The sequence below is a fragment of the Sinocyclocheilus rhinocerous genome, unplaced genomic scaffold (genome assembly GCF_001515625.1).
Source record: "Sinocyclocheilus rhinocerous isolate Xijiao unplaced genomic scaffold, SAMN03320098_v1.1 scaffold2792, whole genome shotgun sequence".
NCBI lineage: Eukaryota > Metazoa > Chordata > Actinopteri > Cypriniformes > Cyprinidae > Sinocyclocheilus > Sinocyclocheilus rhinocerous.
In genome coordinates, this window is record NW_015648609.1 from 389,250 (window position 1) to 411,886 (window position 22,637).

The 22,637-nt window shown below is 38.1% G+C and overlaps 1 protein-coding gene across 1 annotated transcript in view; it reads right to left on the reverse strand.

Annotated features, from left to right (window-relative positions):
- The window catches only part of LOC107709932 (serine/threonine-protein kinase BRSK2-like), a 223,172-nt gene that overhangs the window by 84,196 nt on the left and 116,339 nt on the right, over positions 1 to 22,637 (reverse strand). Inside the window, exon 2 of the mRNA XM_016514603.1 lies at positions 21,283 to 21,377. Within this exon, the coding sequence (XP_016370089.1) occupies positions 21,283 to 21,377 (95 nt within the window). The remainder of the gene's footprint in view (positions 1 to 21,282; positions 21,378 to 22,637) is intronic.

Consider the following 22,637-nt stretch of genomic DNA (forward strand, 5'->3'; position numbering starts at 1 on the left):
AAAAAAAAAAAAAAACTGTTACATAATTGACCCAGATGCCCTAAATCTAGCATCTCAAAGTACTAAGGTCTTAATTATGAAATGATTTGTGCTAATTACACTGTGAATACATTTCAAATGTTAAAGCTGAAAGTGGTACCATCTAGATTGCAAATATCGATTTTAAGCCGTCATTACATGCGACAAGCCGTTGAAATACCTTTTCTAGATCTGTGAAACTTGGAAGATCCGCGGCAGCAGCATGAATCTATTTCTCGTGATTAAAGTGTTGCTGCAAATGAGCCCGACTCTCTCCTCCGTCCATTAACATCATGTCCACCCTACGCTCGCCAACTTCTCATTGCTCTATCGTACCATATTGATCCATTCCTTCAAAATGTCAGTTTGCCGGCACCTGTGCACCTTCTATGAATAGCCGACTGTTAATTAACTCTACACATCTGTGTGCATGCAGCCGTCCAAATTCCATATAACTTCATTAGTGAGTTATTACACCGGGTCTGGCCTAGACTCAACACCACTTTGAGTCAACGTGGGCCGGCGGAGATTCGGGTTCAGGTTGCAGGGTTCTTGATTTGTGGGGGTGAGTTGAAAGGAAGGCCAAATCGTTAAAACGAAGGCAGATCATTAGATTCCAGCGAGAACACCTCTGCTCTTCGCCAAGCTTGTGCAGGTCACCGAGTTTCGAAGTCCGATGATTAGCGATAATGTAAGTGCCGTGCTGTAATAGAGACCAGCATGAACCTCATTTTCAGAAACGACCCTGAAAAGTTGCTTTTGACAGTCCGTCGCAAAAAATCAAGGTTGAGTGAGTGCGCGAGACTGACGCTAATCCAAATTGGTTATTTGACTGGGAAATAATTTGTCTTGTAGATTCTCTCACACTCATTATTGAGTTGTTAACTGGAAACATACAGGAATCATTCGTGCAAATGTGCTGATGGTTATTGGTCTGTAGAGAGCAGTCATGGAGGTCATCTCCACTCACGCTAAGGGAGCTAATGATTGAATTCTACTGTAGGTTTTTTCATGCTAGCTTTCTTTTTCATGGAAACAAGTTGAGTTGGAGAATAGTGTGGCTTAGCAATGATAGCATGCATTTTAAAACTAAAACACACAGCGATTCTTTAAGGGGTTCAATATAATTCATTATGCACAATCATAGTGTAATTTCAAGGTACAGATGGTGTGTCGAAAAAGGGTAATAAAACATCCCATGGAAAGGCGGTCTGGAAATGGGATGGTTTAGATAAATTAACCATGGCGGAGTGCTAAACCAGCAGCTGTTTCAATCCAACTGTGCTTCAGAGCCAGTTGGTTGAAATTTCCACACAGGAGGATTCATTAGCTAAACAGCTAGAGTGGTTTGTAAACCGCTATCTTGGCCTAGCACAGACATACACGGCATGTTTATAGCAAACATTCTGTGTAATTCTGCAACTGAATGTGTTTTATTGTAATTAGAATTGGTATATTTGCAACAACTCCAGACATTCAACAAATACGTTGGAACTGAATGGCCCTGAAGCAAACATTTGCACTAGCGAAGTAAATAAACACTGACAACTTTAACAGTAACAAGATTTTTGCAATTTCTGAAGAAAACGTGATTGGTACTTGCCCTAATGCCACAATGCCTGTGTTGTGAGAGTTTTCCAGGGTGTTGCGATGTGGTTCTCAGGGTGTTCTGAGTGGATTTTAGGGTTTTTCTATGATTTATCACCAATATTTACAACGGAAGTATTCTAATGCCAGTTTTTTTGGTTTTCAGCATTGCTTGAAGAAATAACAAGCCATAAGTGGAAACTATGCTTTGAGTATGACATAAAAGGAAGGTATATCTTAACGAGGTAAAATGCTGCTGCTGTACAAACTACAAAAGGCGCCTAGCTCAAACACAGAGCCACAGAAGGGACAAAACAGTGATTGTGCTCCAACAAATTAAATGTTGAATTAATAAGATGGCTTGACATTACACTGAGAAAAGCCTCTGAAAATAGGGTGTTTCAACTGACATGTGACCTAACATGTTTGACATAACCATTTTTCCATGGTGCATTGGATGCTAACTTTGATTTTTTACTTTAGACCTGATTCCTTCTAATTTATTTGCACGGAAAAATTAAGCCAGTACTTATGCAATAATAATCAGTTTCAACTATGGCAAATTTTTCTTTGCTCAAAGGCATTCCCATGGATACCGTTTCTAATGCTGCAGCTTTGCTCCTACTTTAGTTAATTAGGGTAATTACTTAGCTAGCAAGGTAAATGAATTGTTTCAAGTTAATTCAAAATGCTGTAATTGCATAAAAAAAATATATGGGTTCTCAAGACATAAACAGATTCTTGTAAAGATTGTAAAACGGTACATACAAATTATGTTAATTTACTGTACTTCCCCTAGTGGTTGGGAGCAACTTGAAACACTCCCTTTCCAATTAATGCAACTGTGTTGTGGACTAATATTGTTGTGTTGTGTCACGCTTAGCCGTTTTTTTTTTGGCTTGGTCAGGTTGGACTGTTGGCTGGTTTTAAAGAGGTTTTGGGCACTTCTGGCTGGTCAGGCAGGGGATCAGCTAGACTACCCTGATAGCACACGTACATCACGGAGACGTCTATTTAACGTCTGCATTTCCATCTGCAAGACATATGTTTTAGAGTGTTTGCTCATCTGCAATACGTCTATAGGACGTTTCCTATCAGATGTCAAATAGACGTTTAGAAGATGTCTTTAAGATGTTTATGATTTAGAATGTATGTAAAACTGACATCTTAAAGATAGCTATTAGATGTTTGTACACAGCAGATGCTTTTCAGATGAAGCGATCTTTAACAGACATCTTGCAGACGTACGTACCTGTGCTATCTGAGACTAAGGCCTGAAAATCAGCTCAGGCTGATTCAGCACAGAGGGATGTACAAACCTACAAATTTTCAAAATAAACCTGTTGTTGGCTCAAGTTTCTTAATGTATTCCACTAAAAAAATCACAGCTAACTGTCAACATGCTGAAACCCTTTCTGAGAAGCTGTATCTCTTCATTCATCTTGTGCAAAGCATGGCCACTAAAATATTAAAGATAAAAACAACTTAGAACCACAAACAACTAAGAACAGCTAAAATCTCACAAGTCAACCTTATTAATCAGTTGGTCCTGCTGAAAAAATAGAAACCATCACAGAAATTCTAACGGTTTCCACTACAGATACCATTAGAAACATTACAAACCATCAACTTTTAACCATTAAAACCATTAAAAATGGTTTCCTGTAGTGTGTTTTGGGACCTATTCCATTAGGATTTTGAGGTGTTAGCAGGCCACCAATAGAAGGCAACCAATTACCAGAGGAGACCCACAGGGTCCATTACAGTTTCCATGAAAACCAATACAATTCCCATTATAACCAGTAAAACCATTACAAATTGATGGTTTCCTTTTTTTCAGACTGTTAGACTGTTAGTAAGTACTAAACCGTTGTTGTGTTGTTAATCTGTTTTAGCTTTGCTAGTAGCATTGTGTTGTGCCTCCTATAGTCTTGCTCTTAGTAATGTTTTGGCAATTCTGTAATGGAAAAATAAATGTGTTTCAATTTAAATAGAATCAGATGTAAACATTGGCATTAGCAAATTCAAATAAATACTGGCAACACAACAACATTAACATTAACATCATTTTTACATTTTCTGAAGAAAATCTCAGTGGTTACTTGCATGTACTAATCAACCTTATTAATCAACTAGTCAGTTACTGGATTAGTAGTAAGTTTTTTAGTAGTATGTTTCATTTCTGTTAAAGTTGTTGTGCTGTTAACCTGTGTTAGCTTTGCTAATAGCATTAGGTTGCGACTCACATTGCATGTTTTAATGACTGTAATGTTTTGACATGGAAAAATAAAGAAGAATAATAAAGAATTGATAAAGAAAATTGAGAAAAGACTCTGTCAAAGAAGCACAGAAGTTTGATCAAGACCTTGCAGAACAGAACATGAGAAACTATTTCATTCACCAAAGTAGTGAAGATGGACATGCCGTCATGTCAAATAAAACGTTGCTAGCTTCACAATGGAGGAATATCTAGTCTCGCTGCAACTAAAAGGAAAAAGTGAGACATGATGAAACAATCAGCAACCACGTTCAGCAACTAAGCCCTGCAGGACCCATAGTATCATGATGCTGTGCTGCCGTTTTTCCCCCTCTTTTTCCTCTCCTCACTCATTCCCTTCATCATGGAATCCCAGAGCTCTATCACTCACTTTCAAGACCAAGAGCCCTGTAAGTACCATGAGATCAGAAAGGGAGTGACAGACTGACAGCCATGAATCAAAGTCGCATTTGGCCATTTGATCTGAGCCCATTTTATCACTCTTCCTTTGATTCTGCTTCGGATTTTGGAAAGTTGTGTAGTCCTGGAAAAGCACAAAGGGGAAACATTTGGGCTGAGTTAAGCCAGAGTGCATCTATTCCCCAGCTGTGGTGCTGATGGTGCGAGCTATGTTGGTGCCCTGGGCCTTAACCGCATCTCTGTTCCCCAGTAACACAACATGTGAGTGTGAATGTTCTTTGCAGTGAGCAGAAGCCATTGCAGTGTGAACACAGCTGTTAGCATTGCATAGCAGTGACAAAGACAAAGATAACTGGAGGGGAAGTGCAGGGAAGGGAGGGGGACTGGTATATTGTAACACTGAGCTAAAAGTCTTGTGTTACAAGCGTAGAACATTTTGATGAGTCATCTGAACCACATTAACCTTAACCGTTCATCTTTAATGTCGATAACGTAATATTTAAATCATGGCCAACTGCTATACACACACACACACACACACACAAAACAGACCTGGAGACAGACTCTTTATTAGCAAATGGTGGATGAACAAGATTTGTTCTAAAACAAATCATTTGCAGATATTGTAAGGTGGAATTGATTTACTCGGTTGCCAACCTTATATGTTGAGGTTTATTATTTAAGGCAATTAATAGAAGAATGGCCTCTCTTAATAATACTATAGCTGTCAATCAAATGGGTCTCTGGTGAACCGCAGTAGCAAAAGAAAGTTGTCTCTGAGAGTTCGAGTGCATTTGTCCTTCTGCAAAGTGTACTTAGACTCTTTTTTTTCCTGAAGATCAGATACAGAAGGATAACGTCCTGAATCCATAAAACCTCACCAATGGGACAAACACAAAGCAAGGTGAAGTGCTACCTGCCCAAGCAGTTTGTCTCAAGGTCATGCAAATACACACGAGGCCCCTGTGTCTGACTTGCTTCTGTGTGCTGCGTGTCACCATTTATTTGTACAGCCAGAAGCCGGAAGGATCTTATGTTTCTCCTGTTTAACTCGCTGCTCGGGGATCAGCTCGGCTGTGTGACATTTGTTGGCATGTTTCAGGAGTACTGAGGGATTCCAGTTCACCTCCTTGTTAGGATAATCTACAGATGCCGGTCCAAGACAGCAGAATGCTGCCTACTCATCTTTTTCCTCTTGATTTAAAGCACACTACGTCAGGGGAAACTAATGCTGCGGGAAATTACAGGAAGTTCAGTTCAGAAATCAACTGAGACAAGAGCATCAACTATGAGAGTCTAAGAACACAATGTAAGAGAACAGGAGATCTTGTTTCCAGGTTCACTTCAAATAGGAAAGGCTTCAATATCAAAACAGCATTTCTTCACCGAGAGTTGCTGTCAAAACAAGGTCCATCGTGTAAGTGATGTTATCTGTACCAGAGCAGGCACTTTAAGACGTTGTATGTGGGGTTAACAAGGCTATGGGTAGTCAATAGCCACATGCTGTATTTGATTTCTGCCCTGCTTTTACCAAGGGTAAACTACACTCAGATTGACTTTTTTTGAGACGGAAAGCAGTACCCTACTACACACTTGCATCTACAGTACATCGGCAGGATCCAAATTAATCCCAGCGGTGCTCATCTCCTTTACCGTGAATCCCAAGATCCTAACAAGGGAGCATCATCAATACCTCAGAAACAACGATCGATCTGAAAACACCATGCCTGGATCAGCTCGATGTAACTGCAGAAAAAGGAGAGATGTGATGACTATATCTCATTCATAGAGATATTTTGATCCTCTTTCCACTACGACGAGCCCAGTTCTTGCAGGATACCCAGTCTTGCCCCTCCAAGGATGCAGTCTTGCTTCCTTCAATCACGCTCAAACCTGAAAAAGAAGGCTTTTTCCAAAACCTTCTTTTGGAAAAAGCCCCTTTCCCAGTCACCGAGCTGACATGCAATGACAACTCCGTCATGCTGTCAATTTAAGCTCTGATGGCAGCTGAGTTATAACTGAACCGAGGCACTAGTCGGTGCTAAAGGACATATCCTTTTACGACCTTGTCTATAATGGAGTCTAATGGTTTATGATGTGTAGTGCTGGAGAGAAAGGTCATCTGAGGTTTCATTCCACGCGGTCCCCTTTCCTGTGAGTGCATGGAGAATAATGGGAATGATTTATCATTCAGAGACTTTTTATCATGGTTAAACAGAGGCACCGCAGGTCAAATCCGGGGAATCCTCTACATGGGTGATGCTTAATGGGGTGGACCAGAACAGATCTACTGCCCTTGGCTAAATTTGGCTTGAGGTCAGCACCATCATATTTGGATGATTTCAAACCCGATTGGGATAACTGTACTGAATATAAGGTGAAGAAATGGAAAGCTGGTGAATGATAGTAGGGGTCAAAAGACTTGAACAGACCCAGACAGGTAAATGCAACATCTAATTTCAAATCAAATGACCTGTTATAGGAAAATAATTGCAATACTTCCGCCCTCTAGGTTTACAGCTTCTCTGCAAAATCAGGAATGGACAGCCATCCAAAAAAAGAGGAGAAAGCACTACTTGTGCAAATCCAAGAATAAATGGTCCTCTGAATGAAGTGGATGAAGTTCACATTCGTTTCTATAGATCTTAATAGCCTCAGCTGGCCAGCAGGTCAATGACAAGGTTAAGCCTTCTAGAGACTGAACCGATCAATATAACTTGGCCAGGCCATTATAGTCACCGACCTATAGCCAAGTGACAACTCATAGGTTATTTCTTTTTTAACAAAGTAACTCCAATTGAAGGGTCTTCTATTATTTGTTGAAAAGCTTGAGGTAAAGAGTAAATTCAGTCTAGGTTTGAGTTCTTCTGGCAGTTCCAGAGGCAAATGCTTGGTCAATAAAGCCTCAGTGATTTGTATTGGTGTTGCTATATGCTTCCTTCTGGCTCAACTTGACTGCCAATTGCTTTCCTGTTTGGAAAGAGCTTGGCACAAGTGCCTATTGACACATTTAAAATGGAGGACAGCTTTGGCCACAAGCCCTTACGGAATATCAGGATTCCTGAAGCACGGTTCAACACTGGAACTTGAGCATGATTGAGCAATTAGGGCTTTCAATCTGCAGGGAGCAGTCACCACTCATTAGCTCTCACCAGCAGAATCCACATTTCACACCCACCACCAACCTAAGGGTGGTCAGTCGGAATGATGTTAGGCAAAACACTTCAACATGCTTATTAGCACAAGCTGCCAAACGCCAAGATGGTCCAGACGGACCATTTGCAATAAATGAGGCCATGATAAAGACGGAATTACATGAAATGTAACCCAGCGTGGACAGAGATAACCTTGGTTGTGGGTGGCAGGGTTTTAATTCTTTGTTCTTTTCTTCAGCCTTGCAGCAATATTACTATTATTTAGATGACTGGTACCTCAGCAAAACTGAAAAATCAACAAAAAACTAACAAAAAGAATTCAAAGCAAGAGACATGTCAAATGGTTCACAATAATAACCCATTTCAATGGACTTTATATTTATCTTTAATAGCCTTGCTTTCATTAGTGTCAAATTAGCTAATGCATCTTCCATCACCTAAGTAAGAATAGATCTCATTATAAAGATTACTTGAAGAATTTTTCAAACCTTATCCTGTAAAGATCAAGGTGGAATCAAGGTTTGGTGAAATACACCTAAAGAAACGTACCCTGTTCACGCTGACAGTGACTTGAAGCATCAAAGAGATGGAAAGTCATTCATTTTAAATGAGAGCTGGTGATTTCTAACGTCATGAGCGGTAATCAGTGACTATTGCCTAACCAATATAAGCATGTCCTGGTTTTTGACAAGGCTGAGAAAAGTATAACTTTATGCAAATGAGCAGCATCATGATGCAGCAACAACAAATAGAAGTGAAGACGTTACTGAGAGTGATATAAATGTACTATATGAATTGTCTTTGCCCACATATGCAGGGATATAGTAAAATATGATACGTGGAAAGCCATGTCAGAGTAGTTGCAGGATGTACAGAGACCTGGCAACCTCTAGTGATCATCAGAGTGAAGTTTAAAAGATAAAAATATTGATTATTCTGTAAAATTACTTAAACCTCCAGCTACATCATTCTAAGTAATAAGTGTTTATCAAGTGTTGTGGACTTCGCAGTCTCCTGACATGAAAAAACACAGCGACAAAGGTTTCATTTTGAAAAAATTGGGTTGAGGCAACAGACAATTGCACAGGAAGACCAAAAAGAGATAGACAGAGAAAGTGAAAAGTTTATGGCAGTGCCGTTTTACTGTGTTGGAGTGACCAGCTGCAAAGTAATCTGAACTTCGAAAATACCCACAGTAATTCAGCAATTTCAGTCGTTCAGAAACTGCATTGGTCTCTGACATTTCAAGCGGTGCAAAACCTTTTGGAACAAAAATCCATTCCCAATTTAGTGCAGCAAGAAGCGATCCATACTCGCTAGAATTCATGTCAAAGACAGAGGAAAATCTACAGAGAATAAGAACAAAATTAGAGTGGAATGTCAGATGACCTTCCATTGATTAGGTCACATCATGGACTTAAGAAAAAAACTGTAATAGTATAATAATAATAAAAGTAAATGGTTTGCAGATGGACATGTGAACAACTCAACTTATACATTATTTAAAATAATAACTATTTTATTATTGCTTTTTAATACTGTATAATCAAGTAAAAAATATTGATATATTTTTTAATCTATCATGTACTCAAAGCTCAAAAGTTGCACAGAGAAGTGCATTTTTTGTTTTACATTTCATAAAAAGAAAAATAGCAGGAAGGTGGGGCTGGACAAGATGAACGTACAAAGATCCGTGAAGAAGTCGTGGAGCACTTGAGGGTACTTAAGGTCTTTATGAGGAGGAAACGCAGTGGGGAGGGAGGGAGGAAGGGAGGCTGGGAATCCTCAGCAGGGAGACACTTCTGTGGCTCTGGGAGAAATGAAGGGAGCATCTATAATAATTTGGTGGTGTGGAACGAAATGAAGGCGGGGGGGTAAGCTTGCACTGTCATCCCAGTGTCAGGATAACCTGATTACAGCCAGCCGTGATTCATCTCTCGCTCCCACTCTTTCATCTGAGCTGTTTGGAAAACTTCTCCTTTTTTGCGTTCCCTCCATCAAGCCGTAGCTTTCTGCTTCTCAATTACTTACTTTTCCTACTCCATTTGATGCTTTTTGCTTTATCTTACTGTCCCAAAGAGTGTTTTCCACACGTCTCATCTTTCTGTCACACGAGGAATAAATAGCTCAGACTCACATAATTGTGCACAATCAAAAGCTTAAAAATCTACAAACCCAAAAAATATACAGTACACACTTCGTGCATTTGTACATGCCTCAGGTCAAGTGTAGTGCTGGGCTGATTTTTTTCAAACAATATTGCTTCAATACTTTATATCCACCTGTATTTTTACACTTATTTTAGAGCTGGGAAAAAGAATGTATTAATTTCTGAAATTAATATGGACTGTTTAACGTGTTGAAAATAATTAACGCAATTAATATAACTTCCCTTTTTTTCCATTTCCTGAGGCTACACTACTGTTTTCTCCCCATTTCCTGTAATTATGATATTCACCATTATTATACAACCCTTGTCTCGCCAATCTCTCCCACCCTCCAGGCCTAAATGATGGCTACAATTACCTTTTATCCACAAAAAATTTAATAAAATCTAATTTAAACATTTAAGTAATGTTTAAATCAATTTAGTAATCAATTTAATAGAGCTACCAATATAGTCTTGTTACACATAGGATACTTGGTAAAATGATTCCATTAAATAAACATTATTTAAATATACTTTATTTGTGTTTAATCTACAGTAATCTGGGGATTCAATGTGTAGACATTTATGATTCTGAAGTTTATTTTTAGGTGCAATCAATTGTGATTAATCACAGAAAACCGTGCTAACATTTTTTTAATGGATTCACAACCTTAATTAATTTATATGCCTTAATTTGTGCTTAATTTATTTGTGTACATTCTCAGAGGTGCTTTTTTGAAGTGCAATATTGTACAATAGTAAAGCGACAAGATTTGGACAAAATACAATTGCAATTCCAAATTTGCAATATCCTTCAGTTGTGAATCGTGACATATACGTCACAATTTGGCCTCAACACATTTGTCAAGAAATGTGCCAGTTTACTGTTTATTCATGTAAATCTTCAGGATAAACCGTAAACTAATAAAAGTATGCATAGAATAACATGCATCTATGTTTATTATTCTATGAAAGTCACAATATGTCTTCAAAATTGTGTAGTCCAATTTACTCTTTCTATATTCTTCTACTCTTTCTAGAAGAAATCCAGTATTCATTGTCTGTGCTTCGACATCAGTGGCAAACAGAGTCACAGTTAAAACTGTTTGACCTGTATGTTGCATTCCAGTGTCTGACTTTCACACAACACTGGACCACGGGTACCAATGTAGCTTGACACTTGGATGTAGTTCAGTGCACTGGGGAACATTGACACAAATCATGTGAAACCATAATTCCCTACATTGGCTCTTGGCTTCATTTCTTCTTTTTTGGCAATGTAGGTTGATGCAGGGCTCTCTCTCTCCATCTATCTGTAGGATTGCAGGAGTTATGGGGCGCAAGGTCATGCTTTACCCACCCCCACCCCTCACCCTGCTCCTGCCTCAATTATTTGCTTCAGGGGTCAATTACTCCAGCCTCGACAGACCTCTCCATCCCATTTCCCTGTTTCTCTCTCTCTTTTGCTCTTTCTCCGTCTTGCATTTCTCTTCACATCTACCGCTCCCAACTCATTTTCCATTTTGGTGCAAGCATTCCTGTTTCAAAATCAACCCAACTGTGTTCTTCTCCACATTCGAAGCATTAAGATAATCTCTAAATACCTGAATGTTCTTACATTAACTAGAGTTTACACCAGGGATAGCCAACCCTGTTCCTGGACGGCTACCATCCTGCAGAGTTTAGCTCCAACCCTAATCAAATACACCCGAAACCAGCCAACCACAGTGTTCAGGATCACTTTAAATGGGTACTGTAGGTGTTTTTGGAGCAGTGTTGAAACTAAAGTCTGCAGGAAGGTAGTCTCGTGTAGCCAGACCTTCGACTGACGGCAGAAGGTCTGGACTCCATTGCAGCTTTCATTGGCAATGACCACCCAACAGGCCATCTGACATGTAAAGCAACCAATCACAGTTAGTTTTGTTCAGCATCATGTTTAGGGGTGTGAAAATGTAAAACCAATGTCCCTACCATAACAGACCAGCGTGCAACCAATAAACCATTCATTCAAGAATGTAGTGCAAGTTTACTGCAACTATGCTGCAGAGTGACTATACTGTGAACTTCTCATACTTTTTTTTTAAATCCAGTGTTTAGCTGATCCTGATAAGCGATCATGAGTTTACACCAGGGATAGCCAACCCTGTTCCTGGACGGCTACCATCCTGCAGAGTTTAGCTCCAACCCTAATCAAATACACCCGAAACCAGCCAACCACAGTGTTCAGGATCACTTTAAATGGGTACTGTAGGTGTTTTTGGAGCAGTGTTGAAACTAAAGTCTGCAGGAAGGTAGTCTCGTGTAGCCAGACCTTCGACTGACGGCAGAAGGTCTGGACTCCATTGCAGCTTTCATTGGCAATGACCACCCAACAGGCCATCTGACATGTAAAGCAACCAATCACAGTTAGTTTTGTTCAGCATCATGTTTAGGGGTGTGAAAATGTAAAACCAATGTCCCTACCATAACAGACCAGCGTGCAACCAATAAACCATTCATTCAAGAATGTAGTGCAAGTTTACTGCAACTATGCTGCAGAGTGACTATACTGTGAACTTCTCATACTTTTTTTTTAAATCCAGTGTTTAGCTGATCCTGATAAGCGATCATTGGGCGCATTACCCTTTGAATTGCGCAGATTGAAATTGTGAATTGAAAATATGCCTAATGGAAATGCGTAAATTTCGCAAAAATGCCCATATACCTTTAAAAAGTTTTTACGCTCGCATGAGGCGGTTTTTCAGGCAATTCAAAAAAGGAATATTTTGCAAAACTGCATTTACAGGTCACCTGGCGTACTTAAAAGTCACATGATCATTCTTTAATGTACTGTACTATAACCTCCAAGAAACATCTCATACGTGGCCGTTCTCAAGTATAAGGGGCTTTCCTTGCCATTAATGCTTGGATAACTCCTTATTTACACTGCACACGTCTGCAGCGCATTACGGCTCCGACACGGCCACCGGAGCTGATCGTAGTCAACATCTACTTCGATTAAAAATAATGGCTAGTACGGTGGCTGCGATATACTGTACGTAAACCTACCAAAATCCGTCGCCATGTCTTATCGCGAGAGGAAAAAATGGTTTTAGTCGCATAACATCGATTAATGGAAACAGCGCCGTTTCGCAATACAGTAGTTTTTTATCGACATTTATAGAATATCGCAAAAGTTTTGTGCAAATGTAATAGAAAAGTGCCTATTGTCACAGTTGTAAAGAAGGCTTTTTTTCTTCCATGAGGGGGTTTTACCGGCACAACAGCTTTGTTTCTAGGAAGACCGTTAAAGAACTTGGCACACACATCACATGGAAAGTTCAACCAATCAGATGCTGATTTTGTGTGCCTTATTGTTATGTACGCTGCGCTACATTAGCTCGTTTATGTATATGTTGCTGCATGTGTGTGTGTGTCTGTGTGTACATCTGTCTGTTTCAGGTGTGAAATTCATTGGAGGATCTGCCTGTCATTCCGCTGACGTAGGACACTGATGTCTGGGATCGTGCCACCAATCGCCTGTCACCGATCAGTTTAAAAGCAACCCTAACTTCAATGGCGATAGTCTGGGCTGGGAGAGGGCACGGCTCTGTGAAGGCGTCTTCACAGTCTTGCGATAGACCAGTCTGAGAGTCTGATCTTTGTTTGGGGTTTACTGCTCTGTTATGGGTCCATGGGTGTGACATCTGAAGCCGAGACTAGCAGAGAGGTTGCTACCCCTGGTTTACGCCAATGATTCCCAATTGGTTTTGCTTCAGGACCCAGCAAAACCACTACAAATCCAAAAATTTCAACAAGTTTTTCCAAAAGTAAGGCTCCATCCTGCGGTGTTGGCATAGGGCAGGGGTCCTGTCCTGTTCCTGGAGATCTACCTACCTGCAGAGTTCAGTTCAGTTCAACCCTGCTCCAACACCTGACTGCAATTATCCAGTGCTCCTGAAAATCTTAAGTAGCTGGTTCATTTGTGTTTGATCAGGGTTGGAACTCCAGAAACAGGACTGGGCACCCTTGACATAGCCAGTGGTTCCCAACCACGTTCCTGCACATTTTCCATGTCTTCTTTGTCTGACACACCCATTTGAGGTCTTGGAGTCTCTTCCAATGAGCTGATGACCTGAATCAGGTGTGTTTGATTAAGGAGACATGCAAAATGGTGCACAATGTTGGAGGGGCTCCATGAACATCGTTTCCCAACCAGTGATGCAGACAATGGGAATATCGACAGGTCCACTTGTGCTTTTGGGAATCCAGTCCGTGGCATTCCATCATCTGAAACGATTTAATGTATTCCTATCCGTCAGACGCTCCATCAAAGGTTTCTCAACTGTATAAGTGGTGTAACCTCTCAGCCTAAAGTGACACAAATGAAAACAGAAGTCTTCCAGTATTTCATTGAGGGCATCCTGGCCAGAACAATGAAATAAACCAACAGCCTTCGCAAGAAGCCGCCTGAATTGGTACCTCTGTTCTGAGATCAGAGTGGATATTGAGCGCTAGTCACTGGACGCTTCAAATCAATGCCAACTGAAGCCGAGGGGAGACGGTGCAGATTGTGAGATGATTTATGCCTTGCAAAGGGCGTCTAATACCCCGTTCAGAGCGTGATAGGCTCTACTAGGGCAGATGAAAAAAGGCAACGCTGGAATCTATAGCTATTTGATTCACGAGTGCACAGCACAGATCTGCAAACCCAACGAGAAAAACTATCTCAGCTTTTTTCTGCGGGGATAATTCATTTCGGAACAGAGTGTATGACTGCTCGAGGAGCGAATCAAGTATTCAACATGCCACATCAGTAGCTGAGAGGTCTACAGTTGCAAACCGCATGAGAAGAGCTGCATCCCATTTTGATTCAATCACTTGAATTATAACAGGTGTCAACAAAGGTGCATTCGCACTGACAGCGATTAAATTGCTTGGAACTCTCTGTTCTGTTTGTTGCAATATACTATAGTGTAGCTACTCCTACTTCAAGCAGCTGAATCGGGGGATGAATCACATGAGCTAAACCAAGGGTTTTTGAGGCCAAGGACCCCAAAATATGACGATTGCCTCGTGAGGGACTCTCATTAAACCCATTTATACAGCATGAGTGGTTCTGGAAACGTTCACATTAATGCATTCAACATGGCATAAGAGCCAGTGTTACAGAAAATCAAACTGCAATCGTACTTTGACTCATGCATTATCTTACACTATATATATATATATATATAGTGTGAGAAATGCACTTATATAAGTGCATTCCTCCTTCCACTCCTCTTGATCTCCTTATCTGTATCCATCTATTCCCTGTTTCCCTCTCTCCCTCTATCGTTCTGTTAGCTGTGTCTCTGTTGTGTCAGTAGAGGAGAGCGAGAGAGCGAGTTACCATGGATAATGAGCTTTAATCAGGCCCAGTGCTCACAGGAAGCACAATCATCACAACGCTGATGTTCAGTCTAGCCACTCGCTGTGCTGCCCGCTTCCCCAACACACACACATACAGAGGATAAGTTCACAATGCAGTATTACCTGCAATTTTTGAAAGCGCTAATGTATTTAGTATAGTATATTTAAATAAACCAGTGCAGAAAGTATGTAGTATACAGTGTATACTGTGCGATATGCAGTACACTAGCATTCGATTCTAAAAAAAACAAAAAACAGCTCTACCTTAAACTCCCAGATCAAATACACTGCAGTGTGTGTTTATAGTTGTTTGTTTGTGTTTCTTATCCCTCTAAACCCCGATACGCTAATGCTAATCTATTTACTCGGCCGACTTTGAAACTTGCCTGAAATCTAGATGAAACCCCTAGTTTTTAGAGACGCACTGAACCACTGACATGAAGAAAAGCATATGTATATTTATATATGTGCGCTCACACACACATACGCACACACTGGGACTTATCTGCTTTCTGCAGACTATGGTGTGTGTATGCGTAGCTATGAGTCAATGTAAACTCTATAATCTCGGGAGTTACAAATGTTAAATATTCCCTTAGGCCTCGACAAGGCGCCACATCCCACTCGCATTCACACACGTACACAATACACTCATGTTCAATCTCAGAGACCATCAGTTACACACTTGCTGTCAAACACAAGCTCTGTTCCAAAGCCACATGAGCCGCATTGCTATAAAGTGTTTACATAGTCAGCTACCTTCCAAGGTACAATAAAATATAGAATCGAGTGATGAGAAACGCTCGACGTTGGCAGTAACTCCACACCTCACACAAAATAGCACTCCTCACTTGAAGCACATGAGCAAGGCAACTCACAATTGATCTTGGGTGTTTTTATTATTATTATTATTATTATTATTATTATTAATTAATTAATCAATTGATTTATTCATTAATTGATTGATTGATTGATTAATTTATTTATTTATTAATTATAAATTAATACATTTGAGAAGCTGTCTCAAAATCAGTTCTGTCACAATTCAGACAAACATAAAAACACAAAATGTAATAAAATAAAATAAAATAAAATAAAATAAAATTAATTTTTGGTGAAAAACTTGAAACTTAAACAACAATTAACAATGTTGTTGTCTTGGCAACTAACTGAAATAAATGTAAGTTGAAGTACTAAAATAACTAAAACTGAAATAATAATAATAATGGCAAAAGCTAACAAAATTACTAAAACAAACAAACAAACATGTAAATGAAAACTGAAAATATAAACATAAACTCTAATTCAAAATATGAATAAATACTCTAATGGTATATAAATATTAAGGTACTAAAATAACCAAAACCGAAAGAAAAAAAAATAACTAAAGAATTAAATAAAAATAATAATAAAAATGACAAAAGCTAAGAAAATTACTAAAACTTATTTATTAATTTAAAATTTACAAATTAAAATGAAAACTGAACATATAAAAATCTAATTCAAAAAATGTATAAATACTACTACTACTACTATTTATAAATACTACAAATATACTACGACGGTATATAAATGTTATGAAAATAACACGAAGGATGTAAAAACACAAAAAGGTATCATAACATTGGTCTATATTACATTTTTCGTGTCTTCTTAAGCTATATGATAGCTTTGCGTGATAAACCACAATTAAGTTATTCGAGTCAAGTGAGTTTAAAAAAACTTTAGAGCGAGTAAATGAATACAGAATTTCATGTTTGGATGAACTGTTTCTTTAAACCCAAACTGAAATCCTTATCTAACTCTCATAGCCAGTGTTGGGGAAAGTTACTTTTAAAAGTAATGCATTACCTCATAGCTTCCATAACATCAGCTTTTTTGATCTAATCCTCTTTCTTATAATCCTTCAACACAGCTGCTGTGAATTTGGCCATGTGTGCTTGTGTGGACTTCATGCGGTTCTGTCCTCTATATAAAATCAGAGGTGCGGACACTCCAAAGAATGACTGTGAGAATCTCATTCCCAGCGGTACACGGCGTCTGGACGGAGGTGCCGGGACGGAAACAGAAAATGCAACATTTGCATTTAAAAAGGTGACATTTGCAATGCTGGTCTGGAGGCGCAGGCATGAGAGGAGAGACAGGTGCTGGGATAGCCCATATTCATCTCGGTGACAGGAGGACGACAATGAAAATGTCAAAGCCAAGAGTTAGACAGCACACCAAATCACACACAAACACACAAGCTCAGAAACGAAGGTCGCTGTCCAAAATAACCCTGACAATCCACCCCCTCATCTCTCAAACCCATGTGGAGATAAATTGGTGGCTGTTCGAATCGACTTTTACCTCATACCAGAGTAATTACGTGAAAACAACGACTGGAAATTGTGATATCTGTTGTAGACGACTTCAAGTTGCATGCATTATTTATGTGAAAAGTGGAATAAATTATAATGTAAACACAGACTGCTTAGACCTGAGGAGCATATGATTAGTGCATTGAATTGTCTTCATTGTTTGTGAAGTGCAGGCGGGTCGTTTGGAGTTCATGTGGCGGTGTTGGTGCTGGGGCTTGTTCGCTCTGTGGTTCTGATTGGCTGCGCTTGAACAATGAACTACTAGATGCAGAGTGGAAAATGTGAGTTAAAGAATTTCAATGTTTTCTGAACAAGGTAAAATGGTAATGTCAATGATTTTTGGCCATGTACTATGGGGTAATACGTTTCTTTAAACATGTACATTACCTGCCAAAAACTAATATTTTGAAATATTATTGCAATTTCAAATAACTGCTTTCTATTTGAATATATGTTAAAATGTAATTTATTCCTGTGATCAAAGCTGAATTTTCAGCATCATTACTCCAGTCTTCAGTATCACATGATCCTTCAGAAATCATTCTGATATGCTGATTTGCTGCTCAATAAATATTTCTGATTATTATCAGTGTTGAAAACAGTTGTGCTGCTTCATAGTTTTGCAGAAAACATGATACTTTTTTTTTCTTCAGGATACTTTAATGGACAGAATGTTCATAAGAACAGCATTTATTTTAAAAGGAAATCTTTTATACATTATAAATATCTTTGCTGTCATTTTTTCCCCAATCAAATGCATCTGTGCTGAATAAAAGTTTTTTTTATACACACACACACACAACGATTCAGGGTTATTAGAATTAACTAAAACTAAAACTATTTTAAAAGGTTAGTTGAACTTGATGTACTAAAATAACTAAAACTGAAATAAAATTCACAAAAACTACATAGACCGCATGCGCGACCAAAATAAGAAATGCGCTGTGTAAATTAGTTCAGAGCATGCGTTTGCGTACCGACATGGTTGACAGCTGTTAATGCACAATTACCATTTTAGATCGACAAACTTTACTGTTTACGATTTCTATTCAAACTGAAAGCATAAATCATTTTTTAATGATTAAAAAAAGCATAAGCATAATAATTATGCACACCTGAATATAAGACATTTTTCACTTCCAGCCTTCATGAATATTTATATATCAATTATAAATGATTAAATACAAGATTAATAGTAGTTATAAGAGTGATGTTGTTTGGAATTGGTAAAATGTGCTTGGAAAAAAATATGATCAGAATAGCAACTTGCATAATAATTATGCATGCACTGTATTTTTCTTCTTCTGCTGTCATCAGCAATGCAAGGAATGTTGTGATTGGTTGTCAAGGCAGCCAAGTCTCTGATTGGCTGGAATTATGGCATATTGTAACGTTGGGTTGTGTTGAGCAAGCGAGCCGTTGGCATTTAGAGAGCACTGAGGGTTGAACTTGATGTACTAAAATAACTAAAACTGAAATAAAATTCACAAAAACTACATAGACCGCATGCGCGACCAAAATAAGAAATGCGCTGTGTAAATTAGTTCAGAGCATGCGTTTGCGTACCGACATGGTTGACAGCTGTTAATGCACAATTACCATTTTAGATCGACAAACTTTACTGTTTACGATTTCTATTCAAACTGAAAGCATAAATCATTTTTTAATGATTAAAAAAAGCATAAGCATAATAATTATGCACACCTGAATATAAGACATTTTTCACTTCCAGCCTTCATGAATATTTATATATCAATTATAAATGATTAAATACAAGATTAATAGTAGTTATAAGAGTGATGTTGTTTGGAATTGGTAAAATGTGCTTGGAAAAAAATATAATCAGAATAGCAACTTGCATAATAATTATGCATGCACTGTATTTTTCCTCTACTGCTGTCGAAGTAATGCAAGGAATGTTGTGATTGGTTGTCAAGGCAGCCAAGTCTCTGATTGGCTGGAATTATGGCATATTGTAACGTTAAATGATTATGTATAACTTTGAATATATATTCTACAAATGTTATTTATCTTAATTTGATTAAAAACATAACTGGTGTGTATTGTGTTGGCAGTCCTACAAAAACCATAAGTCTCAAATGCGCAAATATCGCAAATATCTGAAAGAATCGCAGTGTTTAAGGTCTCTAATCTTGCTGAGTTTATTTATTGCTGCTCGTCCCAGCCAAATCCCTTCCTCATTAATATCCATTACAGAAAAAGGAAAACAGTTACTCTAGGTTTGCATCCAAATGTACACATTTTAAGCATATGTATTTGGGGATATTCTAATATTAAGGCATTCCACAAGCTTGCCCCCATTTCCAAATATTAACAAGCATCTCATATTTTAATACTCCTCCCTTGAAAGACAATTATCCTTAATCAGGATCTTTCATCGCTAGTTTCAGTCTCTGTGTTCCCATGACTGCTTTTATCAGAGGAGAAAATTATGGGCCAACTATTACCCAGAGTATAGTTTTACAGGCAATAAATAGCATTATGCGGTTGTAGGCGCTGTTTTATTCATTAATTCATTTGTCTTATCTTTATTTTGGAACGACTTTGGGATAAAGAAGAGGCGGAAACGAGAGCATTAAACACCCAAAATTGAAAATTCTGTCATTATTCACTGTTGACTACTTTTGTGATGCTTTTTGCAATTTTCAAAGCTTGAGAGAACTTGGTCACCATTCACTTTCAGTGTATGGAAAGGGCCAGCATTAGCTTTCTGCTATATTTCTCCTTTTGTGTTTCACATAAGAAAGTAAATTATAAATATTCAGATTAAAAATTATAAATATTCATAGAAAGAAAGAAAAACTTTTCTTTTAGAAAACAAGATTTATTTATTTTTATTTATTATTTTTCTTATTATTTTTTTATATATATGAAATATTTTGCGAGCTGCAGCAGAGGGGAAGATTTTCACTGAATAACAACATTTTTTTTTTTTTACTCAAAATTATCAACTTCAGAAGACTTGAAATATATAGCGTTTGATTTACACTGATTGTTTTCATGGTGTTTTTTGTCATTTTTTGGGCTTGAGAGAAATTGGTCACCACTGACTTATATTGAATGGAAAAGGGCAGCGTTTACATTTTCCTAAATTTCTCCTTTTGTGTTTCACAGTAGAAAGTATAAAGACTTAGGTAAGAGTAAATATTCAGAATTTCATTTTGGACTTAATAATTTCTTTAAGAAAGAATAAATATTTTTCAATATATGCAAAAAAATGTTGAGAGCTGCGGCTGATAGGAAGACTTTCAGTGAATAACAACATAAATTGAATCTTTTTCACACAAATCTTTTTTACATCATATAACTTCAGAATATTTCAAATATGTAGTGCATGAGTAACAAGGTGCTTTTTGTCATTTTTTGTCAGATTGAGAGCCCTTGGTCGCCATTCACTTTCACTGTATGGAAAAGGGCAGCGTTAACATTCTGCTAAATTTCTCTTTTTGTGTTTCACGGAAGAAAGAATGTTATAAAGAGTTCGATAAGAGTAAATATTCAGAATTCTGGACTAAATTATTTCTTTAACAAAGAATAATAATTTTTTGAAGATATGCAAAATATTTCTGAGAGGATTTTCAGTGATTAACAAACTTAAATGTAAAACTTTTTTTTCACACAAATCTATCATATAACTTCAGAAGACTTAAACTATATATGCATGAGTTACACAGATTGCTTTAATGGTCTTTTTCTTGTTTTTGGAGCTTGAGAGCCCTTTGTCACCATTACATTTCATTGCATGGAAAAGGGCAGAGTTAACATTCTACTAAATTCCTCCTTTTGCGTTTCACAGAAGAAAGCTAGTTTTTCATAAAAGTAAATATCCAGAATATTCATTTTTGGACTGAATTATTTCTTTAAGAAAAACAGGAGACTTCTGTGTGTAAAGCTGACATTTCCAAGGAAAGAATGAAATCTTACCTTCATTAACACGGATTCGCTGAGCTTTTCTCGGTTTACGATCTTTATGGCGACTTTCTGACATGTGACACAGTGGACCCCAAGCTTTACGAGACCTGGAGGGAAAAAGATAGAAAAAAGAAAAGGTGAAAAGAAAAATATTGGTCTAATCACTGATCTGCAACATGGCTGAGCAATTGATTCCCTCACAATTTAATCACAAGTGCACAAAACCCCTCTCACAGGCCATTTCTTGTTACACACCAAAACGCAAGCATGTTTCCCGCGGCATCTGTGAGACGCTTCATTCATATCTCAAGACAAACAGCGTCAGGTGCAGCAGATGAGCAAAACTGCGAGAGGAATTGATGGCGAACAGCTACCTAAAGGCCTTTCTGCTTTATCACTTGTGACGTGGAGTTTCATGGTGCGCGAGCAGCTCAATTTCTCCGAAACATCTGAAACACTTTTATTAGTCAAAGTGCTAAATGTTTACAGGCTTTACGCTTCATGCTTCCCCTTCACTTCTCAATACTACAACACATTCAAGGACTTTCTAAAGAAACATCTTTAGCGTAAACACCTCGGGTCCTTCCGTGATTGTTGAGCAAGTGTTTTCAAATGAGACGAAAGCCACTAAAGACGATTCAGCAAAGTTTTTTGCAGCTCTACACCTAGTACAATTTGAATTGAGTAGATAGGGAGGGTTGGACGTCTGCGCAAGACAAGATAATGAATGTTTCATATCCTAAGGTGCAAGCGTATCGGAAAACTGACAGGAGCATAAATGGAAAACGCTGTGATTTGCAAAGAAGATGCAATTAATGTTTTTGGTTTGTAATAAAGTGTAAGAACCCCCACCTCATCCCTGATGACACTCAACAGACACTCCTGAAGAACCTCTGCTCTCATGGGACTCAATGGCTCTTTATGAGCTGTGGAAAAATGGCTGGTTTTGAAGAGTCTTAAGATGGAGAGAAAAACTCTCCTCTGCTGAAGAGAGGATGGAATGATGATTACAAATTTTATGCCTTTAAAGGTACTGGACTGTTATATATATATATATATATATATATTTATTACATTACATTATAGAAACATGAACAAGACAAAACCCAAACACCACATTACAACACTATAAAGATGTATTTGTATAGCACATTTCACAATAAAAATCATCATTCGGCTCAAGTTTTTCTGTCTGCTATGCGTGTGAAGCAATAAGTGGCATATGAACTGAACTGATTCATTTTTCCCTGCTATTATGATCCTTGTATTAGGGTCTATGACGTGACAATCTTTTTTTTTTAATTATTATATATTACTTAATTTAATATTTTAAGTATACATTTAATTTCTTAAATAACATTCATTTT